The following is a 27,710-nucleotide window of genomic DNA, read 5'->3' as shown; positions in this document are numbered from 1 at the left end:
TCCCTTCATACCGGGTCTCCTCCCATCGGTGAAAATCCGTAAAGCGTAGGGAGCTTTAGCTGAGGTGACAGTGGGCTATTGCTCCAATGTTGCCCTTGACCTAGCAGTTGTCCCTATGGGATCCCCTTCTAGGAGCCCTGCTATTTTGAGCGGTAACAGGTCCCAATCCTTCACACCGAAAAACCCACAAAATGGTGCAAAATACTAGTTGAGTAATAAAATGTACTACTGAACAAAATGGGATTTCGGGCCTAAATACTACCCGGACAATTCTGCAAATTTAACCAGGACCTCTCCTCCAAATACCCATAAAAACCCAAAAAGCTTTGGGCTTAGTTCCAACCTTCCAAATTTACCCCAAATAGAGTGAGCTCCTCCCCTAGCTGGAAAATTCGTACCACCCAGAATTCTGCTGCAAATTCCCACCAAAAATAGTTGATCAATCCCTCCAATAATTCTCCTTATGTCCCCTAACACAACCCATCCCCAACTCTGGTCTATCCCTGACATTGAATGTTGCTCCTCCAGTGACTGCGCATGCCCAGGTAAAAAAATTCAGCATAAAGTGCTGCCACCAAATCAGCCTGTAATTCACCTGCAAATTTGCTTCCAAATACTTAGGAAATGGCCCTTAATTTCCCCGGAACAATCTTTGATCTGTAACTCTCTCCTCCTATGGGTGGCGTGATTATTTCCTACACCCAGTCTGCCCCAGAATAGCTTGATTTCACCTATAGAATCCCTTTGGTACAACCTCAGATGTATAGCAATGCTCCCCTAGGGTGGCACTCGAATTCCACCGAAGGTAGAAGTGGAATTCCCGCCTGGGAATTCCTTGTGCTAAACAACACTGGTTTACTTGGCTAAACAGCTCAAGAAAACTCGTGTTCAAATGTTAGATTGTCAAAAGATCCCAAAATGGAGGCCACTTCCCCTATTTATAGTTGTTGCTTCTCATGTCTCCTTGTGGGCTCCACAATTCAACCTCCTTGCCTCTTCCCTCTTCCCTCCAATTCGACTTCCTCAAGGAGTGCGAATTTCCTCATGGGGTGGCCCCCACATCCCACTATGTGATTAATCTTCCATTTGTCTAATGTTTGGGGCTTCCTCTACCACACAAAATTAAATTAATTAACTTTCACCCACTTTTCTTAAGTTTGTGCCCAAATTTTCTCTATCCAAAATCTGCAAAAATTGAGAAATGCACTTAGCAGATTTTTATTGGAAGGGATATTACATTAGCCCCTCTTTCTTACGGTCACCCCAATCTTTATTCTTTGGCAAGAGTTTGAAAAAAGAGTCTCTCACCTAGAATAGGCATTTAGTCTAAAACTTAACAAGATAATTGCATTTCACTTTAGCTAGGTGCATCTCATCCTAATTCACTTTATCTTTTGGAGCACTTCACTTGCTATTTGATCTTATGTACTTGTTATGATGAGCATGCATTGAAGTCATCACTCTTACAATGGTTGAAGTATTCCATTTGGGCAATACGATATCTTTTGCAAGTAAAAGCTTTGGTTTATTTCAATTTGCAAGTTACTTGAATTGTTATACATGCGTGGAGCTTTGAATGATAGTATCTTTGATTAAAGCATTTTCATTTCTATATATCTTGCAAATTGATATCATTTTATCTAACATCTATTTGTGTTGCAAGATTACTTGTCTATTTCTTTTGAGCAAGTGTTTATTATTTTGAAGCAATATTGAAGGCACTGGTTTACATGCTTGTCTTTTTATTATGTGTTGATGATTATTGAGAACATCTTTCATTTCATATCTTGTATTGCTTATCGCACTTGACCGAACTTGCTCATAATATTGAAGTAATCCATTTAACCTTAGTATCTCCTAGAAACCTCATATCATTTTTCATCTAACCTTCCATTAGGGACCACCCCCTTTAGCTCACCTAGGAGAGAACTTTAACGGAGAGAGTTGGGAATAGGTGACAGCCCCATCTCTTAGTTTTTCCACCAACCACACCTAGTGGGGTTAAGGGACTTTCTCACTAACTTAGATGTGTGTATAAGCCGGCAACAACAGGGGGCTAGCCTAGATTGGATCACTTGCCAAGTCCATGCTAAGAACAAGTGTTGCTCTAAGTCCTCATGGAGATTTTGGCCCAATAAAGTGCCACTGTACATGGTCTCACTGAGCTGGTTCTGGTTGTATTGAGCACGGGATTGTTTGTGCACTGCTTGGCACAACCAAAGACGTAATAAGCCTGATAAGTCAAGGCCTGGATGAATTCTGGAAGATCTACAATCTAAGATTCACCACCTCATGCATATAAAGATCCAGACATATCTATCAAGATTCAAGATAGTACATGAAAGTGGAGAGGAATCCTATAAGTCACAAAAAAGGAAATGATATACCCCTCAAGTCTAATAATAGATGGGGCACCTGAAGATAAAATGCTCCTGAGAGAATACTTAGACAAATGTTGCATAAAAACGTATCATTTGCTAACATAGGTTTAATTGCAACTAATCAGTGTATTTCATCGAAATTATATAACAAATGTTAAACGTATCATTTGCCAACATAGGTTTAATTGCAACTAATCAGTGTATTTCATTGATATTATATAACAAATGTTGCATTCAATCCATAGTATTGTAATATTCCTAGACACGAGAGATCATAAGAGAAATATAGATTCTAAACTGACTTATGCAATAAGCCTGGAAACAATCATAAATTAGAGAGCCCTAATATGGTGGCTATGTAAAATATGGACATAAATATACTTCCATAAATGTATCCAGATTTCTTTAGAGCAACAACAATTAAAAAAGAAATTAATAAACTAACTTTCCATCATCAATATTTTTGGACATTCACACCTTTTTCCCATTAGGTAGATGTGTACAGTTTCCAACTTGCCGTTTCATAAGAGAAGATGGCAGCTCCAAGCCAGCAGCTTCAATAGCCTTAATGCCTCTTTTTGTCATCAAAATAGGATAAGAACGCGGATCACCTTTAAGCTTGGATTCATCCATCTTCATTGCATCGAAATAACAATACAATAGAAAGGATTTATGACTATATATCAAACCTCTAGCTCTTCAATCATAGTAGCATTGCCTATTTTAAGAGCAGAAAAAAGAAACTTCTCATAGGGAATGAGCTATATACCATGGATCGCCGTTCAAAAACATGAACGTGAAATCCTCTACGCAGTAGATAAAGTGACATTACACAACCTGCTGGCCCAGCTCCAACAACCACAGCTTTCCCAATGCTTCCCTGTCAAACAAGACCTGATTAGATAGAAACAATTCAAGATAGAACAGTGTTGTATAAAATGTTGTATGAGCAACATTACCAGATTATTTCCTAGAAGAAATAATTCCATATTAGCAGTAGAAATTACACAAGAAAGAAGTGACCGATATAACCCTCTGCAGTCCTCCATATGAGTTGCTAAGAATCTAAAGAAATTTTGCTAGCTCATATTCAACCAGAATTTGAAAAATGTGCAGAGAAATGAATCATCATTGTTCTGAATAATTATGAAGTGACAAGCCATGTATAAGGGATACAGCAGCACTGCAGCAAACTTAAATAGGTAGATACATTAACATTCATGGAAACAATTTTAAACACAAGATTTTCATTTGGATACGTGCACTTTTGTTCAACCATGTGCCTAATTTCATAAATTCATGTTATGCACTATTTGTTTAAGGATTTGACATGTGAATTTCATCACAAACAAGAAGGGAATAATTTTGTGCTGAAGAATATTTGATGTGACTAACCAGAATCTACTTCTGATGATCTGCTGGACCCCTTAAAGGACAGATGTATATGTTGTCAAGGTATCGGACAGTTTGATGACCCATATTGCAAAGGTACAACCAAATGGCAGTCAGTTAGTAAATGACCTTCGATATCTAGTGGGAGCAATAGGAAAATGAACATGGGTCCTGTTGACCATTGGGATGGCACCAGAAAAAATTTTGAAGACTCCATGCCCAAGGATGTATCAAAGGCTTCATATACCATCAGAGTTCACTATGTCATCAGAGTTTTTCAACTCTACTTCTCATATTTTTCTGTAGTACTCAAATTCCACAAGCCCTGCGGGGACGATGTAAACGCGATAATAATATGAGTCGAGTCATGTAACAAGCCTGGGTAGCCTGAAACCTTGTCATTGAGTGAGTTTACTCTAGGAGGTTTTTTTCACTTGGTTAATTATCATATCCTTACGAGGACTTAATAATTAATTGAGAATTTTCCTCCAAGCATAACCCAAAGCCGGAGTGTGGCTTGATGTTGAGGCCTTGGGTGAGTCCTAGTGTCTAGGGTCATTGTATATTACAATACTAGATCACACAAAAAATTTCGTGGAATTTGATTAGGTCTAGCGGTCAATTTTTAATTTTTTAATTTCTCGCAAAGCAGAAATTTGAATAAATTCTAAAAATAAATTGTAATAAGTGATGTCTAGAGAAATTGTATGGGATATGCGTGCTCAAAATTACACCTCTCATCCTCAAATTTCTACTATGACGCACTTTGAGGGGTAAAAAATAAGTTCTAGACCCTCAAAACCCACTTTTCCTGAGTTTTGTCGAAAAAGTTGCAATAAATTAGCTCAACAATTAAATAAATGGAGAAAAATAAATATCCACACATGCTCAAATAATGTGGAAATGAGGTGGAAATTCATCTAAGGGTCAAAATTGAGTTACCAAGTGATGTGGACTCCACATAAGCCACAAATCAAGCAAATCAATTTTTTTGTGGAGAAGACAACGAGTTCTAGTGACAAAATCCACGATTTCAGGAAGTTAACTCAAGCTTCAAGGAGATATCATGAGTTGACTTAAGATTGGATTAGAGTTTACTTGAGTGAGGTGGAGAGTGGTCTCCTTCCACTCCACTTCACTCTCCCACATATCCTCTTATCTAATTCAAGCTCCCTCATCAAGGATTGTGTAGGCCTTGTTACCCACCATTTTGTGGGTGATATCCCTAGCATTTTCTTTTCTTTAAGATGGTTATGAGCCGGCCACCAGCAGCCCCTTGCAACCACCAACTAGCTCGTTGTGCCACTTCTCCGCCACCTAAGCCATCCATGTGGTCCCTCACCCATCTTTCATAATAGTATGTTTGAAGGTGAGCCTCCCAAAACTGAAGGTATGCCTTGTCATTTGGTAATTGAGTGTTGTAGTTTACTAATCATGGAAACTTTTGGGCATGGATTAATGGGGGGATTCAGAGGTAAGAGTGGGCTAGGTCTGTATTCTTGTCCTCTAGACCTCTTTTGGATGTTAACCTTGGACCTTAGTCCCGAGGGATCTCTGTTACTGACCTTTGGGCTTTAGGGATGGTACTTCATGGGAAACCCTAATTTTGGTTGCGTCATCCCGCTCCCTCATCCACATATACCACTCCCCTTCCTCTCATTATAACCCCATTAATCATTCCTCCCACGTGGGTCCACATAGGGTTAGCCTTCCCCTTCCCCTTGCTCGCACATTAGGTCGGGCCTGGAACGATGCCCCAAAGGTTGATGCAGCTGAAAAGGAAAGTAAAATCATAATTGGCCACATTCAATAGGAAAATGTATTACAAAATGCAAAAGATGGTCGGGACAAACACATTTAGCACGTGGGCAAGAGTCAATACATTAGCTCTACCCCATTATCATGGCCATCACCCTGGTTCCTATAGGCCCCAGATGAGCCTCCTTTGTCATTCAAGAACCCATGATTGTCCCAACCCCTGGTGGGCAATGAATTGCTCTACCTTAAAGGGGATATCCACTGCTATACCTTACACATCATGCTTTTATCCCTTGAGCTCCGAGTAATTAATCAAAGAAAAATCATAAAAGGCAAAAGGCATATAAAGAAGGGTGGAAAAATCAAGGCCGGGGCACCTCATGCACCATGATTTCTCCCTCCTATACATTATATACCCAAGTGTGGGCTTCCCTTTTATTAGCTACCCTTGTACCCCAGCATGTGGCCCAGGGTTGCCCCTTTCATTCCCTACTCCATTCATCTCTTTATCACATGCCACCGCCCTTTGAAGGATGTACCTTGGACATACTATCCCCTTTAAAGGTAGAAACCACCTAATAGGATACTTGGTTAACCCCATTTGGAGCTTGGAAACATTAGCACATGCCAAAGCCCATTATGGAAGGGCATGCCATTATGAAGTGCCCACCTGTTTTCCATGGATCGTAAGCTCTTTAACTCGATTTCCTTAAATGACTTGTTGTACTAGAAGGCCTGGGGACGCATTGGATCTTATCCAGGATTGCAGATGGTCTCCATTTTGGTTTTGGTCTCCCTAAACGGGGTCCTAACACTCCAGAGGGCTACATCGGCACATGTAGGGTGTATGTAGACAGCCATTGGGCCTCCACAACAGTAGACAACATTCCATGGATCCACAAAGATGTTCAGCGATTACTCAAGTTTCATCTATTGGACGAGAAAGATGAACCTGGTTCACCATGCCCAGTTGGCCCCACACTTGTATCATGCACTTGGCAAATGACATAGGGCTTGTATGTTGATGTGGCATCACTTACACCATCCTCTGAGCCCTTACAGATGGTCTACAGGCATCTTCGATCTACTTGAAGACCCATGAGATTACTTGTGTGTCCCCACACCCATTAGGAGCACCACATGTTTATTATTTGGAGAACAAGGGGCCACACCCTTGTCCACTACTTTTGGGAGTCATGTTCATCATTATGGCACTTATGGACTTCATCAGGCTTCTTAAAAGGCCCAACGACATGTATTATTGATCATTCGACCTATTAAGAGGCTTATTCTTTTGTTTATGATCTAGTTTGGTGGGCTTGTCACCAAAAGCTAGTTATTTTGCACATTATTTTATTCTAGGGGCTAATGTAGGCCTACTTAGCTAAATCGAACTCATTAGAAGTGTGAAAAAATTTTAATCTAACAAATCAGAAATCCTATTGCAGTAAACTAATTTGCATAACCTATTTGTGTTCATTTTAACAAGTTATTTTCAGAATTATTCAAAAAATAGTAATACAAATACATTGCAACCTACACCAATATACAGATAAAGTACTGAAAAATAAATGAGACAACCACACAAAGGACACACTTATTTTTGGACTAAACGTGCCCAGAAAAACCCAGAGTGGGAAAACTGGTGTAGCAGATACGAGGGTTTTATTATTAAGCAGATTTTTGAATACAACTATGGTGCCAAATCCGGCTCACCCAACAGAGAATAAACCCGGCAGAAGTACCTCTATCCGGAGACAGATATTTTGAACACAGAAACTGGATGAACAAACCCCACAGGTGACTGCGTTGTCCCCAGTGCTGTGCAGCGATGGCTGCTCCCAGCTCTGCGTTGGAACTGCGTCACCTCCTCTAGGAGCTACGTCACCCTCCCAGTGAGCCTTCCCGGCTCAGAAATCGATCTGCTGAACTGATGCCCGATCTGCCTCACAGAAACCCCAGCGCTGCCTCTAAGTGACTGCGTCAGCCCTCCAGCCTCTACATCACCCTGTCAAGAGCTGCGTTGTCTCTCCTTGGTGTTGCGCTACCTCTCTGCTATGTATTCTCAGTCTTGGACAGAAGTCCCTCTGCCAAAATGCCCCTCTGCACTAGAAGCTCACTCCGAAATTCTCAGCAAACCACGCCCTAGAATTTCGATCTAGCTCAAGTTTTGCTCTCCCTGTGTGCATTTTCCAACTGACCCCAAGCCTTCCTTTATACATTTCCTGTTGAGAAATCAACGGTCATGATCTAATCTCTAATCAATGGTTAAGATTAAATTAGACTTGAACCTCGTCACTTAGAAGCTTCTCACCCATATTTACATTAATTCACTTTAATTATTTTAATTTCCTAAGTTTTGACTTAGACACCATTAAAAATAATTAATTATTTGAATAACATGCACTCCAGGTGGAATTTCTCCAAACAATTTCTGGGTCTTGGAGATCTCATGTGCGCTAGCCCCTCCACAGAATTTCGGAGCTAGAGCACATCCGATGCTACCCAAAAATCAACAAGAAGTGTATAAACAAAAGTGATGAGGATTCATTTTAGCATCATCACTTGGATTGGACTTGTATCTCTCTTGAGAATTTCGCTATCCTTCTTGGAGGATAAATTTTGGAGCATGGAATGAATTTTGATGTTTGGATTATTTTCTCTTGTCTTGGAGCTCTTTGATTAGCAAATTCTTGATGGTTGGATATACTCTTAATACATGTAAGTACAATTTAATGCTATTTTCTCTTTCTATTTTGTCACATATATTGTTGTTGGGATTTCACTATACTAGGGCTAATTTACTACATCCATTTATGCGAAGTTTTGGAAATTCGGTTTCTAGATAGTGATGTTGTGAAAATTCCTGAATCTAACCCATCAGAAACCCCTACTGCATTTTCTGGTTTACTATCTCCTACTTGTTCTTTACATTAACAAGTTATTTAAATGCATAAATATCGAAGTAAACACAAATGCAGTCTTCACAAATATACAGATCAACAACTGAAATAAACTAATACAACACAAGGGACACTGTTATTTTTGGACAATCGTCCCCGAAAAAACCCAATGTGGGAAAACGGTGTAGCATATAGAGGGTTTTATTATTAAGCAGATTCTGAATACAACTAGGGTGCCAGAAATGGCACACCCTTCAAAGAATCTCCTTCGCAGCGATACCTCTATCGAAGACAAATATTCCGGAAAATTGTTGATTTGCGGTAGCATCGGACGTGCTCTAGCCATGAAAATTGGTGGAGAAGCTAAAGCACATGAGATCTCCAAGACCCAGAAATGGTTTGGACAGATTGTACCCGGTTTGGGAGATATTAAAATAATTAATATTTTTAATGGAGTTCCTAAGTCTAAACTTAGGAAAATTAAAATATTAATGGGTATTAATATAAAATTGGGTTAGAAGGTTCCAAAGTCGTGGATCAATCCAAATCTAATCTCAGTCATTGATTAGAGATTTAAACTCGGCCGTTGATGGACCAACGAGAAAAGTATAAGAGGCTTGAGGGTCAGTTGGAGAATACACCAGATTGATCAGTCATTCATTTTGCTAGAGCGGGGTTGCTAAGCAAAGTTGAATCAGTGATCAGCAGCGAGGGGCAGTGAGTACGAGGCAGAGAGGCCAGCGCAGAAGCAGAGAGAGCGAGAGCAGCAGCCAGTCCAGGCTACGCAGAGCCCAGCAGAGTCAGCACAGAGGCCAGAGGGACTGCATCATCCACGCAAAGGCTGCTGGAATGACGCAGAGGGTCTCAGAGGCTGCACAGTGCCTCAGAGGGCTGACGTAGAGGGTCCTGGGGTTGACGCAAGTCAGCAGGAGGCTGACACAGGTCAGCAGGAAGTTGACGTAGAGGCCAGAAGGGCCAACGCTGAGCTTCAGTTGTACCGGAGAGCGTTTCGTGGGACAGGTTTTCTAAATACCTGTTTCCGAATATAGAGGTATTGCTGCCGTGTATCTTTCTCAGTCGGGTGAGTCAGTTAGGCACCTAGTTGTACTCAGAAAAACTGCATAATAATAAACCCTCAGAATAGCTGCATCGGTTTTCCTACATTGGGTTTTTCTGAGGACATTTGTCCAAAAATAACGGTGTCACTTGTGTGTTTGTTTTCTTTCAGCTGATGATCTGTAGATGTTGTGACTGTATTGTGTTTATTTCGGTATTTAAATGTTTTAAATAACTTGTTCAGAATTTACAAGTAGAAGAAATAAACCAGCAGAATACAGATTAATTTTCTAACGGATAGACTTAGAAAATTCAACATAAATCAGCAGTCGGATGAACAATCCTACATTGACTGCAACTGTTCTCAGTGCAGCCTCTGAAGCTCTTTGTGTCAACTGCGTCTGCCTCTATGGCCTCTGCGTCAGCTCCTTTGGCCCTTTACGTCCTCTGCCCTAGCCTCCTTAGCCTTTGCGTCAACCCTTGTTGCCTTTGCATCAACCTTCCTAGGCTCTGCGCTACCTCTTCCAACACTCTGCTTCCTCTTTGATATGTATTCCTCGGCCTCCTGTCGAGCTGCCCTTCACTGCAACTGATCACTTGTTCGATTTCCTCAGCAAACCTCGCCCCAGAAAATCGAACTGACTAATCTCTCTTGATGTCTTGGTGTGTCTCCAACTGGCCCTCAAGCATCCTCTTATACTTTTCCTGTTGACGATTCAACGGCCGAGATTAAGTCCTTAATCAACGGCTAAAATTAGATCTCGCTTGTGTTAGCGCTTGAGATTTCACCCTAGGCTGAGGAAGGTAAACCTTCAAGGCAACATCAAACCATTTCACCTCGTAGCTAGCCCTACGGGGTATGAGAAGGCTCTCTCCGGTCAAACTCGGTAGATCTTTCAATAGGATGAGCTGACCCAATTAGGAACACTGATATTAGGCTAGTAAACTGATAAGGAGGATTGATTTAAAGTTTTTTGGGGTTTTTGGTGGCAATTGGAGGGAGTGCAATTCAGGGTGTGGGGATTGAGCTCAGTTTTTGCAGGTGGGTCTTTAGGGCAAGGAAGGAGTTTGTGCTGATGCCTTAAGCTAAGATGGATGATCAAGGAAGAAAGAGAGGGAGCTAAAGAGGGCAAACAATGACTTTGAATCCTCTTTAGACAATGGAAAACATAAATATTAAACAAAATTGAAAGCTGAGCATGGCATGCATGAATTCAAACTTTATCACTTCTTTTGTTTAATTAGCAGCAATAGAATAAGAGATGGAACACATAAACACACTTACAATGACAAGTAGGAAACACACCATCAACACAATAATCCACAATGATGTCTGCAAAACCCTGGCTTTCCTTTTCCTCAAATTGCAGAGATACAAGTAAAATATACAATAGAGCTTCTCCCTCCAGAGTCCAACCATGAAAATGAGCAAGAGAAGGCATAATATAGACCATCTAACTCCTTTCCCCACCTCTAGGGGTCGAGCTCAGCTTCCTAGGAGCAGTTTGAACTAATTCTAAACTTAGCACTAGATAATAGGCAGTCAAAACAACTTGCCTCTAAAACTTAGCTAACTCATCCATGCATTAAATATTCACTATTTACATCAAGGAAGCTTCTAGAAGGGTTAAGAGAGATTAAATCTATCAATGTGCCATGAAAATTATCCATACATCCATCATTTACAAGTACAAATGATCAACCAAGGTAAAAAACAGAGTTTGCAGGCCTGAAAAGTCAAAACTGGCAATTTTAGCTCGAGTGGTCGCGCCCCTTTGCAGCACTTTTTGAGTGGGTTCCAGTTGTCCAAATCAAGTGCAAGATGGCTCATTGGAAAGCTCTGTGTGTCTACTTTCCATCCCAAGTGGAATTTCTGGATTTGGAGTTGATTTGACCCCTCAAAAGTCAATTCTCCCAAGGTCACTTTCTGCAACTCAAAAAGTGGGCAGAAAGTCAAAATTTTGATGTATTTTGAGCTTTTGGAGGCCCAAATCTCAAAATCAAGTTGACCCCAAGTATAGGTAATTCTAGTTTTTGCATGCCCTTTCCAAAAATGTCAACTTTTTGTGATTCTGAGCAGTCCTCCCGAGTGGTCGCGCGGGGGGTGAGACCACTCCACAGGCAAAAACCTGTAAATTTCCAAAAAATTTCCAAAATGCTCCAAAACTCTCAAAAAAAAATTATTTTGCTGCTGGATGAAGGCTAATGAGCACCATGTTGAGTGAGGGATGCCTCAGCCAAGATACGGAGTGGGTTTGTCATTTTCTTCTTCTTCTGGGCCTCTGACAGCTTCCTTCGGAGAATTTTCATTTTAGCCTTGCAAACATGCAATCTTGCCCAATAGTGTGTTTTCATGTTGCGTAGCAGCTCTTTGTCATGATTTGCCTTCTCCAACAATCTCTGCAAGTGTGCATTCACCCGGATGAGCATGGACTCCCTCTCCTTGGGCAATAGGTCTCCGGGCCTCCTACGGTTGATGACTCGGTCGGTTCGAATCTTCCATAGCTCATCAAGCTCTTTGTCATCCTCTGTACCTCAACCTCTGTAGAAGATGAATGGTCATCACTTTGCTCACAGGTTTCGGTGTCTGACATGGTTTAGGAGCAAAGTGGACAAAGTGAACTGCTGTCTCTGCCTGCAAAAATACTGAGTTGTATGTTGTTTTCAAGGGGAACAAAATCATGAAGGAAATGTTAGGGGAGGGGATTTTTCATTAGGAAAGGGAAACATATAAAAACAGGGATTTTTAAGGGATAATTCACAAAATGTAACACATATCATCTCATCTTCCATCATTAGGAAATCATTTGCAAAGAAATACTTTATTAGGGAAAATATGTATAATAGTCATCAAGGGAAAGGACATGCATTTGCAACGGGAGTATAGGACAGCGTAGATAGCTTGCTCTTTTGAGTTTTTGTTTTTTCAATGTACATCATAAGGTAAACACTGCTTTTTCAAAGGATTTTATGTACATTTAGTCATAGGGGAACAAGGCTTCTTTTACATCTTGTCATAAGGGAAAAGGGATCTTAATTGAACAGGGATTTTAGGGAAGGGATAGAGAGGAAAACAGGGCTTGGGTTTTGGGGAGACACAACAATATTCTTTTGCAAACAATATTTACAGCAATATGTCCATTTTATACATATACACAGCTGCATTTTTCTTGTTTTTGCTTTGGATATGCACAGCAGTGTGTCTTCTATTTTTCAATGACTATGCACAGCAATATCTTTTTTTTTATTTGGTCATTTTGCCATATTATTGCTCTTTTCTCTTTTTACATAACATTTTCTTTATCCTTGCTGTTGTTTATTTATTTTCCTTGCCATGTGGAGGGTATTAGGGTTTGGGTAGAATACATGAAAGGGCATTAGGGTTTTGTAAAGGGATTTGGGGGAGGGATAGGGTTTAGGAATTTGGGATAGGAGATTTAGTATTTATTGCAAATGAGATAAGATATAAACATATTATGACATTTGTGAATTTAATAGGAAACAAGGAGGGAATAAATAGGGATTTAAACCTTGAAAAAACATCAACCCTAGCATAATGCCTACATGAACAAGCAACTACCAATGTCTTCTTTCCTTGCATTCTTGGAGGTATAATCACAAGCATGAGGATCCACAACCACCATCAACCAACAAAACAATTTGTAGAGAGCCTACCTCAACCCAATTTGCAAGTTTGAAGGAGATTTTGAGTGAGTTGGAGGTGATTTTGGCACTTACAGCCTGAGTGGTCGCGCACCTCCTGAGTGGTCGCGCACGTTGTAATTTAACACTGCAGGAGAGCCTCTGAGTGGTCGCGCACCTCCTGAGTGGTCGCGCACATTGAGAGGCCTGTTTGGGGGCCTTCCTGGTGTCGGAATCGGGCGCAGGATAGCTCGTTGGAAAGGTCTTTGAGTCTACTTTCCAACCCAAGTGGAATTTTTCAATTTGGAATTGATTTGACCTGTCAAAACTCAAATCTCCCAAGACTGGTCAAAAAGTGCCCAATGAGGCTGCCTCAAGGAAGAGTGTTGTTGCAGTCAACTTTTGAATACCTTCCTCAACCCCAAATTGAGCTCATGATAGCTCATTGGAAAGATCTTTGTGTCTAGTTATCATTTTATCCATCAAGCAAGTCATTTGGTCAACCAAGCTAGGAGAAAACTTGATTTTCCCAAGGTCACTTCAGAGGTGCCTTTGATTCTCCTGAGGCAACGGTATTCTTGACATTTCTCTCAAACCATGACACCTGTGCAAAAAGTGAAGGAGGTTTCTCTTCCTTGGCATGTTTTGGACAAAAACCTCTCTCCGTTTTGCAAAATTCATCTTTGATTGCTCAGAACCATCATTTTAGTGAAACTTGCCCCGATGTGTGAAACAAGGGATTTTGTCGAAATGGAGCGAAATGAAGGGGATAAGGGGCTTCTAAATTCTTGAGGAAATTTTTGGGAGTAGGGAGGGATGTTAGGAAGCAGGAGAAAGTGGAATCTCAGAGATTGAGTGAGAGGAGGGGTTCAAAAGAGTGAAACACAGGCCCAACCTAGAAAATTGCCAGGTTGTAGCTAGAAACTAGGGTTTGTGCAAAAATGAGGAATTTGGCGGATCTAAGGGATGGGAAATGTTTGATAAGGTACTTTAAGGATAGGGGAAGGTGTATGAACATCAGGAAACAAGTTTTGCCGATGATTTGACCATCCAAGAGAAATTGCCTTCAAAACCCTAGGAGAGGGAAATGACCTTGCCTAGGTGCAACTGAAGCATGAACAAGGTGTGAAATGACTCATTAGACACTGAGATGATAATGACAACCCTATGAATGATGATAGACTCAACTGAATGATGACATGGACTGACATTTGGGCAAACCCTAGACCTAATGCCTAGTGACCAAATTTTGCTTGAAAACTCTTTGAAATGACAAAATTTGACCTTGACACTTCAAAATCACTTTGTAAGAGCATATTTGATCACTGAAGGAAGGCTGGAAAGACTGACGCTAACAGCTTGAACCTCGTTATTTAGAACTTTCTCACCCGTATTATATTAATACAGATTAATATTTTAATTTTCCTAAGTTAATACTTAGGAACCCCATTAAAAATATTAATTATTTTAATTTTCCTAAGTTAATACTTAGGAACCCCATTAAAAATATTAATTATTTTAATATCTCTCCATCCGGGTGGAATTTCCCCAAAATATTTATGGGTCTTGGAGATCTCATGTGCCTTAGAATCTCTACCAATTTTCATGGCTAGAGCACATCTGATGCTACCAAAAATCAACACTCCCTCTTAGCGAGGAATGTGCTCTAGTAATACTTCACCATAGAAACACCACATTGATCCTCCGCATTGGTACCAGTGTTGATGCTTGGCCTAATGCCTTACATCCCCTGCACTGTTGCTCCCTGTACTGCTACCCATGACACTGCCACTGCTACATCTATACTGCAGCTCCTTCTCCAAATGTTGCCTCATGTTGCCCATAGCACTATCACTGTTAACTGTTGCACTGCAGCTCAATTACCGAGAAGTAAGTAACTGACTTCACCCAAACACTAACATCCTGGTCAGTGTGGAAGCCTCGTGATGTTGAAGCTACCTCTGTTGCTATCATGTGCTCCCTCTGCTGCCACTGCGTTGCTGCAACCTCTTCTGTGTCTCTCGCACTGCTGCAACCTCCACTCCGCTGCTACAAACTTGTGCACTCTAGCACTGCCTTGCCGCTCCATCACACCTTGCTCCACCTGACACCTGTCATCATGCTTCTGTAGTCCTCTCGACTACAGCTCTATGTCTCCCCACCTCTTCTCTAGAGACGCATGAGCACTCATGGCACAATCGTCATCAGTCCTGACATCCTTCTCCGCCTTTGCTGGAGCAGCCTTTGAGTCGAAAGCTTCTCCCTTGCCTTTCTTCCTGGGGCACTGAGAGGCATAATGTCCCAGCTCCCCACAGTTGAAGCACTTAACCTTCGAGATATCTTTCTTCTTCCTCTTTCGAAACCCTTGTTGTCTCGCAGATTCTAGAGCTGCATCCTCCTCCTCCTCTTTCTTGATTTGAACACCCTTACCGCTACTCCCCGCCTTAGTCAACTTCATGATCTCTTCCTGTCGAAGAGTTGCCCACATCTCCTACCAACTGGGGAGAGTTGCTCTGCCCAAAATTCTTTGGACAAACGTCTCCCAGTCCTCAAAGACTACATTCAAAGCAGTGTTGACCATAAACTCTGGATCCGGTGTAGACCCCACGAAAGTAAGCTGGTCGCGAATTCCTTGCAACCTGAGGAGGAAGTGATCTATCTCCTCTCCTTTCTGCATCTGATATGACCTCAATTGATTCTCCAATAACATCTTCCGCTGCACGGAAGAGCCCTGGTATAAGGCGGTCAGGGTCTCCCACATCTCCCTTGTTGTTGACTTCTCAGCAACATGTGGTATTACATGATCCTTGACCCTGTCTAGAATCATGCATTTCGCCTTTGCCATGGCCTCCTCATACTTCTCATTTGCATTCGGGTCAACTAGGACAGCTACGGTTTTCAAGGCATAGTCCTTGATGCGATGTTTATCTAGGATTTCCAGGATCCTGGCCTTCCAGATGACAAAATTGGAAGCCCCGTCCAATCTGTCCTGATCCCTCAATCTGTTCACTGCCATCTCTGCTACTCTTCTAGAATCTAGACTCCCTCTAAGTCCAAACTTCCCTCCTGGAAATCGGCCAATTGTCGAATCACTCCTCTCCAATACCCCTTTGTTGCTGCAACTCGGATCTGGAATTCTTGGCTAGAAATTCGTCGAGGTAGTCCTTCCCTCTACCTTGGTTCCATCTCCTTAGACACTGTTCTACTCAAAAGAAACAGTGTCCCACTAGCTCCTCAAATCACGATCTGCACAGCTCCCTTAGCCCCGACAACTGAAGAATCTGAGCCCTTCTGGCTCTGCCCAATGACAGTGAGAGTTGGATCATCTCCTCTTGGCCTCAGCATCAATCCTTCCTGACTGAGAAAGATGATCGAGCACCGCGTACGCCTGATCTGCCCCTCCTCTGTCTCTGCACTGGCTCTCCTCCTGGCTCAGAATGCTGATGCAGGCTCTGCGTGAGCATCTGTGTCACCCTCTTAACACTGCATCACTCCTCCTCTTGCCTCTTCAGCTCTGGAACAAAGCTGTCTCTCGGGGTAGCTGCTTCACTGCTGCAAATCCTCGTATTTCTCCTATTGGTGTCTTCAGTCCTCCTTGATCTGCAATCGCTCTGAAACCATGTGAAAATTCCCGAATCTAACACATCAGAAACCCCTACTACATTTTCTAGTTTACTATCTCCTACTTGTTCTTTACATTAACAAGTTATTTAAATGCATAAATATCGAAGTAAACACAAATGCAACCTTCACAAATATACAGATCAGCAACTGAAATAAACTGAGACAACACAAGAGACCCCGTTATTTTTGGACAATCATCCCCGGAAAAATCCAATGTGGACCGGTGCAGCATATAGAGGGTTTTATTATTAAGCAGATTCTGAATACAACTAGGGTGCCAGAAATGGCTCACCCTTCAGAGAATATCCTTGGCAGCAATACCTCTATCTAGAGACAGATATTCCGGCAAATCAGCAATCGAATGAATAATCCTACAGTGACTGCGGTTGTTCCTTGTGCTGGACAGCAAAAGCTGCTCCACGCACTCCTCTGGAATTGGGTCACCCTCTTCAGAACTTGGTCACCCTCTCCCAGCTAATCTGCTCTCAGTCTGCCTCACAGACTTTCTCAGCACAATCTCTGAAGCTCTCTGCATCAACCTCTATGGCCTCTACGTCAACTCCTTTGGCCCTTTGCGTCCTCTGTGCTAGCCTCCTTAGCCTCTGCGTCAACCCTTGCTGCCTCTGCGTCAGCCTTCCTAGGCTCCGCACTCTCTCTTCCGGCACTTTGCTGCCTCTCTAATATGTATTCATCAGCCTCTTGCCGAGCTGCCCCTCACTGCAACTGATCACTTGTTCGATTTCCTCAGCAAACCTCGCCCCAAAAAATCGAACTGACTAATCTCTTGATGTCTTGGTGTGTCTCCAATTGACCCTCAAGCCTCCTCTTATACTTTTCCTGTTGACGATTCAACAGCCGATATTAAGCCCTTAATCAACAGCTAAGATTAGATTTGGATTGATCCTCGTAATTTAGAACTTTCTCACCCATATTATATTAATACACATTAATATTTTAATTTTGTTAGGTTTATACTTAGGAACCCCATTAAAAATATTAATTATTTTAATATCTCTCCATCCAGGTGGAATTTCCCCAAACGATTTCTGGGTCTTGGAGATCTCATGTGCCTTAGCCTCTCTACGAATTTTCATGGCTAGAGCACATCCGATGCTACCAAAAATCAACAAATGCTTCATGTATGGGCCATGTATTATGAATGAATGTTCCTAGAGATGCTTCTTCATTGCAATTCATCTTGATAAGCCATCAATTTTGCAAAACGAAGTATAAAGTCCTTGAAGTTGTTTTTGTTGCTGCCCTAATGCTATGCAAAGTTGTTTTTGAGGCCTCCTTGACATAGAAAATTCAATGTCCATAGTCATAATTACTCTTTGTTGAAGAATCTAGGGCAATTTGATGTAGTGTGATTCTTATTTGACTTGATAACAATTTGTGGAGTCCTTTTACTTTTCTTGTAAGCTTAATCTTCTTCTTATTAATGCATGTGTGTGTACTTCATCAAACTGCTACCAAAAACATAAGAACAAGACCACAAGATTTTGGCTCTCTACCAAGGCCAAAACCTCCCTTCTCTTGAGAGGAAAGCCCTTGGTAAGTTTCTCTTATTGAAGCTTCTTATTGATCAATACCAAACCCTAGACCCTAAGAATATCCTCCAAGCACAAGTCAAGTCCTTCCTTCTTCTAGCACTTTTGTTTTCCCAACACTTCGTCCTCCTTCTTCCGGCACTTCGTCCTCCTACTTCCTTCGACAGCTAGTGATAGACCTTGCTTATGTGAGCTTCTAGATGAGATGTTTCTTGGTGATGTCCTTTGCTTATGGAGACACTCTTTTCTTGCTCCAACGAAATACTTCTTTAGATATATATGCAAACTGATGTGACTGTACAACAGCCCTAAATTCTCGCACGTGTGATAGGTTAGCTTGTAGTTTAGGCTCCTTTTATCTTCGCTTGAGGGAGGGACTCCTTCACTTGAGTGAGAGGCCTTGTAGGCCTAACATCTATCCCAAACAAAGATGGATACTTGTCTCAAATGTTACAGGTACCCAGTAGTGTTTGAAGACATACCACCGGCTCAACCACTTGATCGGGGGTTTGAGCATACTATTGAGCTGGAGCCAGGAGTACAGGTCGTGATCACCACTCCTTACCGACATCCCAAGGCATATCGGGATGAGATAGAGAGGGCTATCCACGAGTTGTTGGCACTTGGGCACATTAGGCCCAGCTCCAGCCCTTTTGCTTCATCGGTTGTTCTGGTGAAGAAGAAGGATGGGTCCTTGCGCATGTGCATAGATTATCGGGCCCTCAACAAAAAGACACTGAAGAACTGCTACCCCATCCCACGTATAGATGAGCTGATGGATGAGTTGAGGGGAGCTAAGTTCTTTTCGAAGATTGATTTATCGTCGAGGTACCATCAGATCCGGGTGAGGGACCAGGATGTCCCAAATATAACATTCAGGTGCCATTATGGACACTCTGAGTTCTCGATTATGCCCTTCGGGCTGACCAACGCACCAACTACTTTCTAGTTATGCATGAACCACGTATTTCATGGGCAGTGGAGGAAGTTCGTGCTAGTGTTCTTCGATGACATACTGATCTATAGCCGGACCTGGGAGGAGGACTTGCAACACATTGAGACAGTGTTGCGTATTCTGGAGGAGCCACAGTTTTATGCTAAAGTGTCCAAGTGTGAGTTTGGGTTGACTGACATGCTCTATCTAGGGCATATCATTGGGGTGGATGGTGTGAAAGTCCATGAAGAGAAGATTTGAGCTATCCGGAATTGGCCAAAGCCCCGGAATGTGACAGAGCTAAGGGGATTCGTGGGCATCTACACTTATTACAGGAAGTTTGTGAAAAGTGATGAAAAGTGATAAAATCACTTTTACTTTAAGAATTTAACATTACCATGAATTGCATATGCCTCAAACTTCTTGATGAACTGCATATCAACACTAGGGCAAAAGTTCACTTTTATAACTTTAGACGGGCATCTAGAAGCAACTAGAAGGCATTAGAAAAACCTAATTAAAAATTAGAAGACAAATTAATAAAAATAAAAATAAATAAAAAAACTCAAGTTGCATGTGGAAACAGCGTTGTATGGCCCAAAAACGCGTTTCCCGCCGTACTGGCCACGTTTCCACCTCGAGAAACGTGCCAGTACGACCAGAAATGAGTTATTGGGTCATACCGTACGTGTTTCTGCGTTTCGTTTCCGTTTCCGTATGGAAACTTCTCCCCTGCCAGCGTTTCCTGCAACTTAGGTCAAGACAATATCTTCAATTGAAATTCTTTCCTTGATCCTCTCCCCACCTTGTCTAGGGTAAGAATATCATTGGTTGCTTCATACTTTCCTCATACCCTAGACCGGGTCTATTTGGCCATGCGTGGTCCCGCTCCTTTAAAAGATCACTCTTCAAGAACCATTTGAGATACCAATTCTAACAAGGATTTTAAGGATTGAAGGAACTATTTCACAAGCCTATTCCCATAAACCTAACCCTCAAAATCCTCTCTTTCTTTCCCTAGAATACATAATACCTTTCTTAGTGAGTAAACAAGCTCCATCTTTCAAACTTTTTTGGGAAAGGGTTTGTTTGGGTCACTCATACCCATTGACTTATCGTTCATTAGTGACTCCATACATATCAGGTCTCCTCCCATAGGTGAAATTCCGTAAATAGAAAGGAGCCATCGTTGAGTTGACAGTGGGCTAAGTTTCCATTTGTTGCCCTTGGCCTGGCATTTGCCCTTTAGGGATCCCCTTTAGTTCTCCTGCTAGTTTGAGTGGTAACATTTTGGCACCTTTTCTGGAGACACGAAACATGTGTTTTGTTCCCCGTACGACATAATGACATATCATTATTGCCAACTCCATTGGAAGAACGAGGCCCTAGTTCTTCATTGAACTTAAACGTCAACGCTTGTAGGGTGAAGAAAGCATTTGTTAAGGCAATTTCATTCACCCTGGCGATTCCCATGTCATTAAGGACCCAGCAACACGTTGACCACATATTTTCCCACCAAAGATATGACAGGGACCCCAAGAGATCCTTCATCGAAATCCATGAAAAATATGCCAATGTTCGATGGGGATCCACATTCCGCAGCCACTTTCAAAGAAAAAAAATATTTCTCAATCTTGTGACCAAATGGAATTGTTCGTCCTATCCATCGCCCCAAGTACTGATTGGCTTGAATCATGTAAACCTAAAAGCATTCCTTCTCTTCCAATGTTGACTACGCAGTTCTTGTTGCATGAAGGGTTGAGCTTCCAATCTCATGAAGACATATCCCAAATGTTAGATATGGCCCTTCGAGAGGAGGAAGTTATTGAATACGGTTTTATGGTTGAAGAAGAGCCTCTTATTCATGCATACTTTAATACTAATGCCACGGGAGAGACTCATGAAATAGAAAGCATATCCTCTAAGACAATGAGGAATTTCTCAACCCCGAGAGCCCTCAGACATTGCAAGAATGGATGATGGAATATGAAAAGTCTTGCCGGAAACTGATGGCCACATATAACTCCCAAGAGATTTTCTCCCACTAGTGTGAGCAACTGGAAAGACTTCGTAACACGAAGAGTGAATATAAAGAGAGTCCTACCAATGACCTTCTTAAGGCATTTTATCAAAATCATGTAGTAAATACCATGGAGATCATTCTTCGGGAATGGATGAAAGAGGAAAATTCCTCCCTGTCCAAAGAAGAGAATGAATGGAATCCTATATATAGTGAAGAATGGGAAGATTCTGAGGAAAATCATGATAATCGAATAAATGAAGAATCTGTGAGTGACTTTTGGGTTGTTGATTGGGGAATTGCGTATGAATACAGAAATGAAGACCCCATGGTTTCTCAAATCCATAAGAATGAGCTCAAGGAAGAAGAAAATGTTCCGCCGCTTCCTAATAGCAATGTTGGTCCTTATGAATACCTTTCTAGTGATTGGAAAGGTCTCTTCTTTATGTTCCAAGATGATTCAATCAAAGTAGAGGCTTCCAAAATTCTGGTAAATCCGGATGACTCTAATATAGAAGAAATTGAGGAAGATGCTCCCTTAGGGCATGCGGATAAAGGGTTTTTCTTCAACAGAGGTTTGTGATTATGTTCATTCTCCTAGTCTTAATGAAGAGCTGCTTTCCCCTATGAAGAATCAGGAATCATGGTTTTTCCCCAAATACAACAATGAGTCCATTTCCTGTTTTGCTTTTGAGGGTCCCATTCTTCATTGTGGCACCCATGGACTTCATTAGGCCTCTTAGAGGGCCCTACGACATGCATAGATTATTATTTGACTTCTTAAGAGGCTTACTTTTTCATTTATGCGCTAATTTGGTGGGCTTGTCACCAAAAGTTGTACTATTAGAACATTATTTTATTTTGGGGGCTTATACAGGCCAAGCAGACTAATTCGAACTTCTAAGTTCTGTATAAATACAAGTGAGATGAGTTCATTTCTCATCATCGCTTTGGTTTGAATCTCTTATCTCTCTTGATATTTTCGCACTTTTTCTAAGGATGAATTGGAGCTTTATGGATGAGTTTTGATATGTGGATATTGGTCTATCTTCTCTTGGAGCTTATTTATTGTCAATTGTGAATGGATGGATATACTCTATTACATGTAAGTACGTACTTTTGTCATATATGTTGGACTGGCATTTTCGTTCTTCTAGGGCTAATTGTTGCATGCATTTACTGCTTAATATTGTGGAGTTTGTCTCTATTATAGCATTCCTTCAATGTTTGGGCCATGTAATGTGAGTGAAATCTCTTAGGGGCAAAATTTGACCTTGACAGGCCATTCCTCTTGCACATCGAAGCATACAAGCTGCGAGGTTGCTTCCTCTTGACCTAGAAGGAAAACGAAGTGATCTTAAAATCTCCTTGACTGGGAACCAAGAAATCCTACTCTTACTCAACATAGACTCCATTCTCCCAAAGATTAAGGCATTGATCTACCAAGGGTGGTCACTAAAATCCATATTTTCTCACATTCTTCCGAAACTAGCCACATTGGGGTACCTATGGCATCAATTTCCCGACAAGCTAGCCATAAAAAAAATCGATCTCGTAGGGTCTCCTGCATTGGCCTTTCCTCTAGCTCTCCTCCAATTTTGAAGTCATCCTGACGGTGGAGTTGGGAGAAAAGTCAAGCCCTAGCTCCGAGATCAAAACTTGCCCTGCCATCCCCAAGGCTAGTGCCTCATAGGGTCAAGACAACATCTTCAAGTGAAATTATTTCCTTGATCCTTTCCCCACCTTGTCTAGGGTAAGAATATCATTGGTTGCTTCATACTTTCCTCATACCCTAGACTGGGTCCACTTGGCCCCGTGTGGTTCCGCTCCTTTAAAAGATCATTCTTCAAGAACCATTCGGGATACCAATTCTAACAAGGATTTTAGGGATTGAGGAACTATTTCATGGGCCTATTCCCATAAACCTAACCCTCAAAATCCTCTCTTCCTTTCCCTAGAATACATAATACCTTGCTTAGTGAGAAAGCAAGCTCAATCTTTCAAACTTTTCTAGGAAAGGGTCTGTTTGGGTCACTCATGTCCATTGACTTATCGTTCATTAGTGACTCCATACATATCGGGTCTCCTCCCATCGGTGAAAGTCTGTAAATATAAGGGAGCCATAACAGAGGTGACAGTGGGCTAAGTCTCCATTTGTTGCCCTTGGCCTAACATTTTCCATTTAGGGATCCCCTTTAGGTCCCCTGCTAGTTTGAGTGGTAACAGGTTGAAGACAAATCTAGGAGAAAAATTCTCCTATGGGGTCACCCACTGATGGTGGGTAACACCTTAAAATATAATGGAAGAGTTTTGAGGCAAGATATGGTCCAAATCCACCCTTAGATCATGTGAAAGTCATCCAACCATGGTCTGACATCTTCCTTATCCCAAAAGATTCCAACGTTCTCCTCTTTTATTGTAATAACTTTGGGGAATCTCTACTCAAGGGCTAAATCATTAAAACAGCTCCATAATTAAGGTGTAATAATGGTCAAGTGTCTTCAATTAAGGCTCGAAATGAAGGACCGAGGTCATACCTTGGGTCAAGGCACCTCCCTAATGCATGCAAATGATTATTTAAGTCATAAATATGGTCAGGAAACCCTTCAACAGCCAAGTAACGCGAAACTAGTCATTACTCCAGCTCATTAATACTTCAAGGTCCACAACACCCATGTGCGCCAAGCAAGTGACACATATCAAATCATCCAAGTAAGCTGTCCATGTCATCCAATTACCTCAAAATGCTGCTACATGTACAAATCAGCCACCTAATCGTGTACAAATCAGTTCACAATGTGACACATAGGGCAGTGTTCAAGAAAGTGCCACATGGCATGCATAGGAGGCATCCAAATGTCCACAAACAACCCCAAATCTGCCTCAGGTGGTGTGACCTATGCCTCAAAAAACATGAATTGCCTCAAATAATGCGAAAGTGACCAAGAATAAAGATATATCCAGCCAATCAAGGAGGGCTACCTTATGCCCAAAACCAACCCTACTTATCAAAATATGGGGTAACAATGCAAAATTTCATTATGGGTACCCCTGCTAAATGGAGGGGTAACAAAGACCAACACATTTCATCATGTTGGTGGTTCAGAGACAAATGTAGATACAAGCTAGGGGAAACTCCCAAGGAGATTGGTTGCAGGATGAATATGGTTATGATTCAGACACATTTTTACATGGATTGGAGAGAGTTACTATTTTTCGCAGGTCCCCTACTTTGTAGGAGACAAAATTTTGAAGCTTGTACAATAATATTGATCACACTAGCAGTTGAGCCATTGAGGGAAAATAGGGTCAAATTTCCAAGGTCAACCATTGGCCAAATCCTTCGTGGGTTATTCTGGGTATTTGGTAGAGAGACAGGGATTTTTTCCCCAGAATTTTATGAGCACCGAAGAGGGCCCTAGCAGCAGTTCTATTCACGCAACAGCGTATTTCTTGGCATCTTCAACGTAGAACTAGAGCAGCGCAGCAATAGATTGGAGAGGGGTGACTTATCTTTCATTTGGGGCTTTGCTAGCTTGCCTTGAGCAAGCCCAGGTGCACTCTTTCCAGCACCATATTGTACACCCTTGTTTGTCAATAAAATGGCTTAGCAGCGCAACTATTAGTGCAATTTCTTGGTCTAATTGTGTGGTTACCATTTTATGGCTTTTTGTCTATGTTTGCTTTGCATATTTATTGTACATTTTCCCTAGGAATATTACAGTGGTATCAGAACTCATAGATTTGGCACAACCTGTTCGAGCAGTGCAATCTATGACACCGAAGGATAGGCAAAATGTCACATACCAAAGGCAAATGTATAGAAGCAGAGAAAGGCAGTTGCAGATTTCCCCTGATCTAGAAATAACCAAACCGGAGGATGTAGAAACAAAAATGGGGGGCAATGAGGGAGACAAAAGGAGCAAGGATGAGAAGTTTGCTCATTTTTTGTTGAAGGCAGTGCAGGACTTGTCCAGAAACATTGAAGAAATGGGCCAGAGGAATAGCAACGGCAAGAAGGGTAAGGGAGTCCAAGGGGATTTCCAATTGGGGGAAGGATCTGGCACTTCGCAACAATACGCATCCCTTAATCCCAACATTCCTCTTATTCCAAACACACCCCCTAGGTCTACCATTCCCACGTTCCTAACATCTGGAGCTGGTGGGCAACCAGAGCAGGAGGATATGCCTTATGGGGACTATTTCTTGGAGTATCAATCCTATGGACCTGATTTTGGGAAAGCCATCACTTTCAAGGATTTCTGCCAGTTGAAGGGCAACAATAGGCCCAAGGGACAGAGTGGAGGAGGCTACACGCAGGGGACAGACTTGCAGCGCACTATGGGGAGGTTGTTTCTCCCAACTTTCGATGGCTCTTCCAAGAGCTCAGCCAAAGTGTGGGTCGAAAAGTTGGATGTCTATTTCCAGCTGAATCAGATGACAGAGGGAGAGGCAATCAAGATTGCCACATTGCATCTGGAGGGGGAAGCTCAACACTGGTGGTTCCATGGGTTGACCATGTTGGGACATGCAGGAGTGTAAAGTTTTGTAGATGTTCTATGCTAAGAGCAATTTCACTTTTCTCACAGCAATCATACAAGTAGATAAGCAAAATGCAGATAGAACATATAAGCAGATCTTACAGAAGACAAATCAGAAACAAGAAAAAAATGTATGTGTTTGTTTCGGCGGTCAACAGGATGCTTCAACCAGCAAAGTCTCCTTTGGTCAGCCAGCCCAGCATGTGTCACAACAACCCTCCAACCAGTAGATGAGTCAACCCAAGTCAGTTCTACAAAAGTCAACGCTGTCCTGAAAAGTCAACGCAGGGGCAGCAAGCTAAAAGTCAACGCAGGGGAAGCAAGCTAAAAGTCAACGCAGCAGCAAAACGGTCAACCCTTTGACCTCGATTTTTGTGCCAGGTAGTATGGCCTTCAAAAATCGAACCTCCCACAAGTTTTCAGCTTGTTTGGACCAAGTGTTGACCAAAGTCAACGCTGGTCAAACTTCTGCGAAACCCTAGCAGCAGAAAAATCCTCTTCGTCCTTCCCACGTGTGGCTGAAATTCGTCCTCCGGGTAGCTCGTACTTTTTAGGATGAGAGAGGAAGATGTGAGTTGTGTTGTGATCAAATTCTCTCCAACTTTTCCTGTATATATATATCCATCAATGAGGGTGTGTGACACATCTGTTGGGCATGTGAGCCTACATTACAAAACTCGCTGACCTTTGCACATATAATTTATTAAGAATAATAAATTCAAAATATAAGTTCTGCTCATCGGATTAAGACTATTTTTATATGGATTTTACACCTCTCAGAAAGAGGAATCCAACAAAAATATTAGCCTCTTAATCTGAGCATCAGAACATGGAGTTTGGACCTAGTTGTCCAAATTTAACACTCCCTCTCAACTAGGGATAACTCCATCTATTAGTGCAATTAACATCGTGAGTCATCCCGCCGAAACTTGCTTTGCTGGCTTCTTTATTTCAGAACAGAAGTGGGTCAGTCACAAAGACATCATTCCCCGACTGACATAATCAGTCCAGAGGTCCCAGACCTCACAAATCTTGATCCCAGATCAAGTGGTTGGACCATGCCATCCTAGATAGAGAGTACGGCAATCTCTGATGCATCCATCAGTCTTTGCTAATAGTCTCTAGCTTTTCCACACCTCATTGGCCAAATGAGAGGTACTTCCCATGAGCCCTGAACTCAATGGGTAGGAATACCGTAGGATGCATACGGGGCACAGATTAAATGAGTGGCGAACCAGCTCAATAATCACAAGGGTGGGGCAGAAGCATTATGAGTGCTTATAGCTCCGAGAAGCTATCCCCAAAGCCCCCCAGAGCTCCCAGATCTCATCGTCCAACAGGACCCACATCATAGGGTCTTTCCACGACACCAAGACTCTCACGGAAGGTTAGGAACTTGACCTTCCCCAGGGGCTTAGTGAGAATATCCGCGACCTGCTCATCAGTTCCTATATGATCGAGCCTTACGGCGCCTCGCTGTACCATATCCCGGATAAAGTGGTACCTGATATCAATATGCTTGGATCGGTCGTGGAACACAGGATTCTCAGTCATACGAATCCCACTCTGATTATCACAGAGTATTACAGTGGTATCTAGCACATGTTGGAACAGCTCACTAAAGAGCTTCCTCAACCAAACTGCTTCACAACAGGCCATACTAGCAGCAATGTATTCGGCCTCCGCAGTGCTCAAAGCCACCGACTTCTGCTTCCTGCACATCCATGAGATCGAAGCAGAACCAAGATTGAAACAGCATCCAGATGTGCTCTTACGATCCACCACACTGCCAGCCCAATCGGCATCAGTATATCCCCGGAGTATCACACTCCCGGCAGTGTATCTCAGCCCATGGTTTATCGTGCCCCGAAGATATCTCAAAAGATTCTTGGCACCAACCCAGTGAAAA

At 42.1% G+C, this 27,710-nt stretch overlaps 1 protein-coding gene across 1 annotated transcript in view; it reads right to left on the bottom strand.

Annotated features, from left to right (window-relative positions):
• The window catches only part of LOC149185302 (uncharacterized), a 446,687-nt gene that overhangs the window by 401,836 nt on the left and 17,141 nt on the right, over positions 1-27,710 (bottom strand). The window contains exons 2-3 of the mRNA XM_089417896.1: positions 3,151-3,261; positions 2,859-3,014 (exon numbers count right to left, since the gene is read on the bottom strand). Of these exons, the coding sequence (XP_089274022.1) occupies positions 2,859-3,014; positions 3,151-3,261 (267 nt within the window). The remainder of the gene's footprint in view (positions 1-2,858; positions 3,015-3,150; positions 3,262-27,710) is intronic.

The sequence above is a fragment of the Pinus tabuliformis genome, chromosome 3_2, assembly GCF_031772625.1.
Source record: "Pinus tabuliformis cultivar Carrire ecotype Pingquan chromosome 3_2, CPIR1, whole genome shotgun sequence".
Taxonomy (NCBI): Eukaryota; Viridiplantae; Streptophyta; class Pinopsida; order Pinales; family Pinaceae; genus Pinus; species Pinus tabuliformis.
This window is presented reverse-complemented; position numbering and strand designations above follow the sequence as displayed.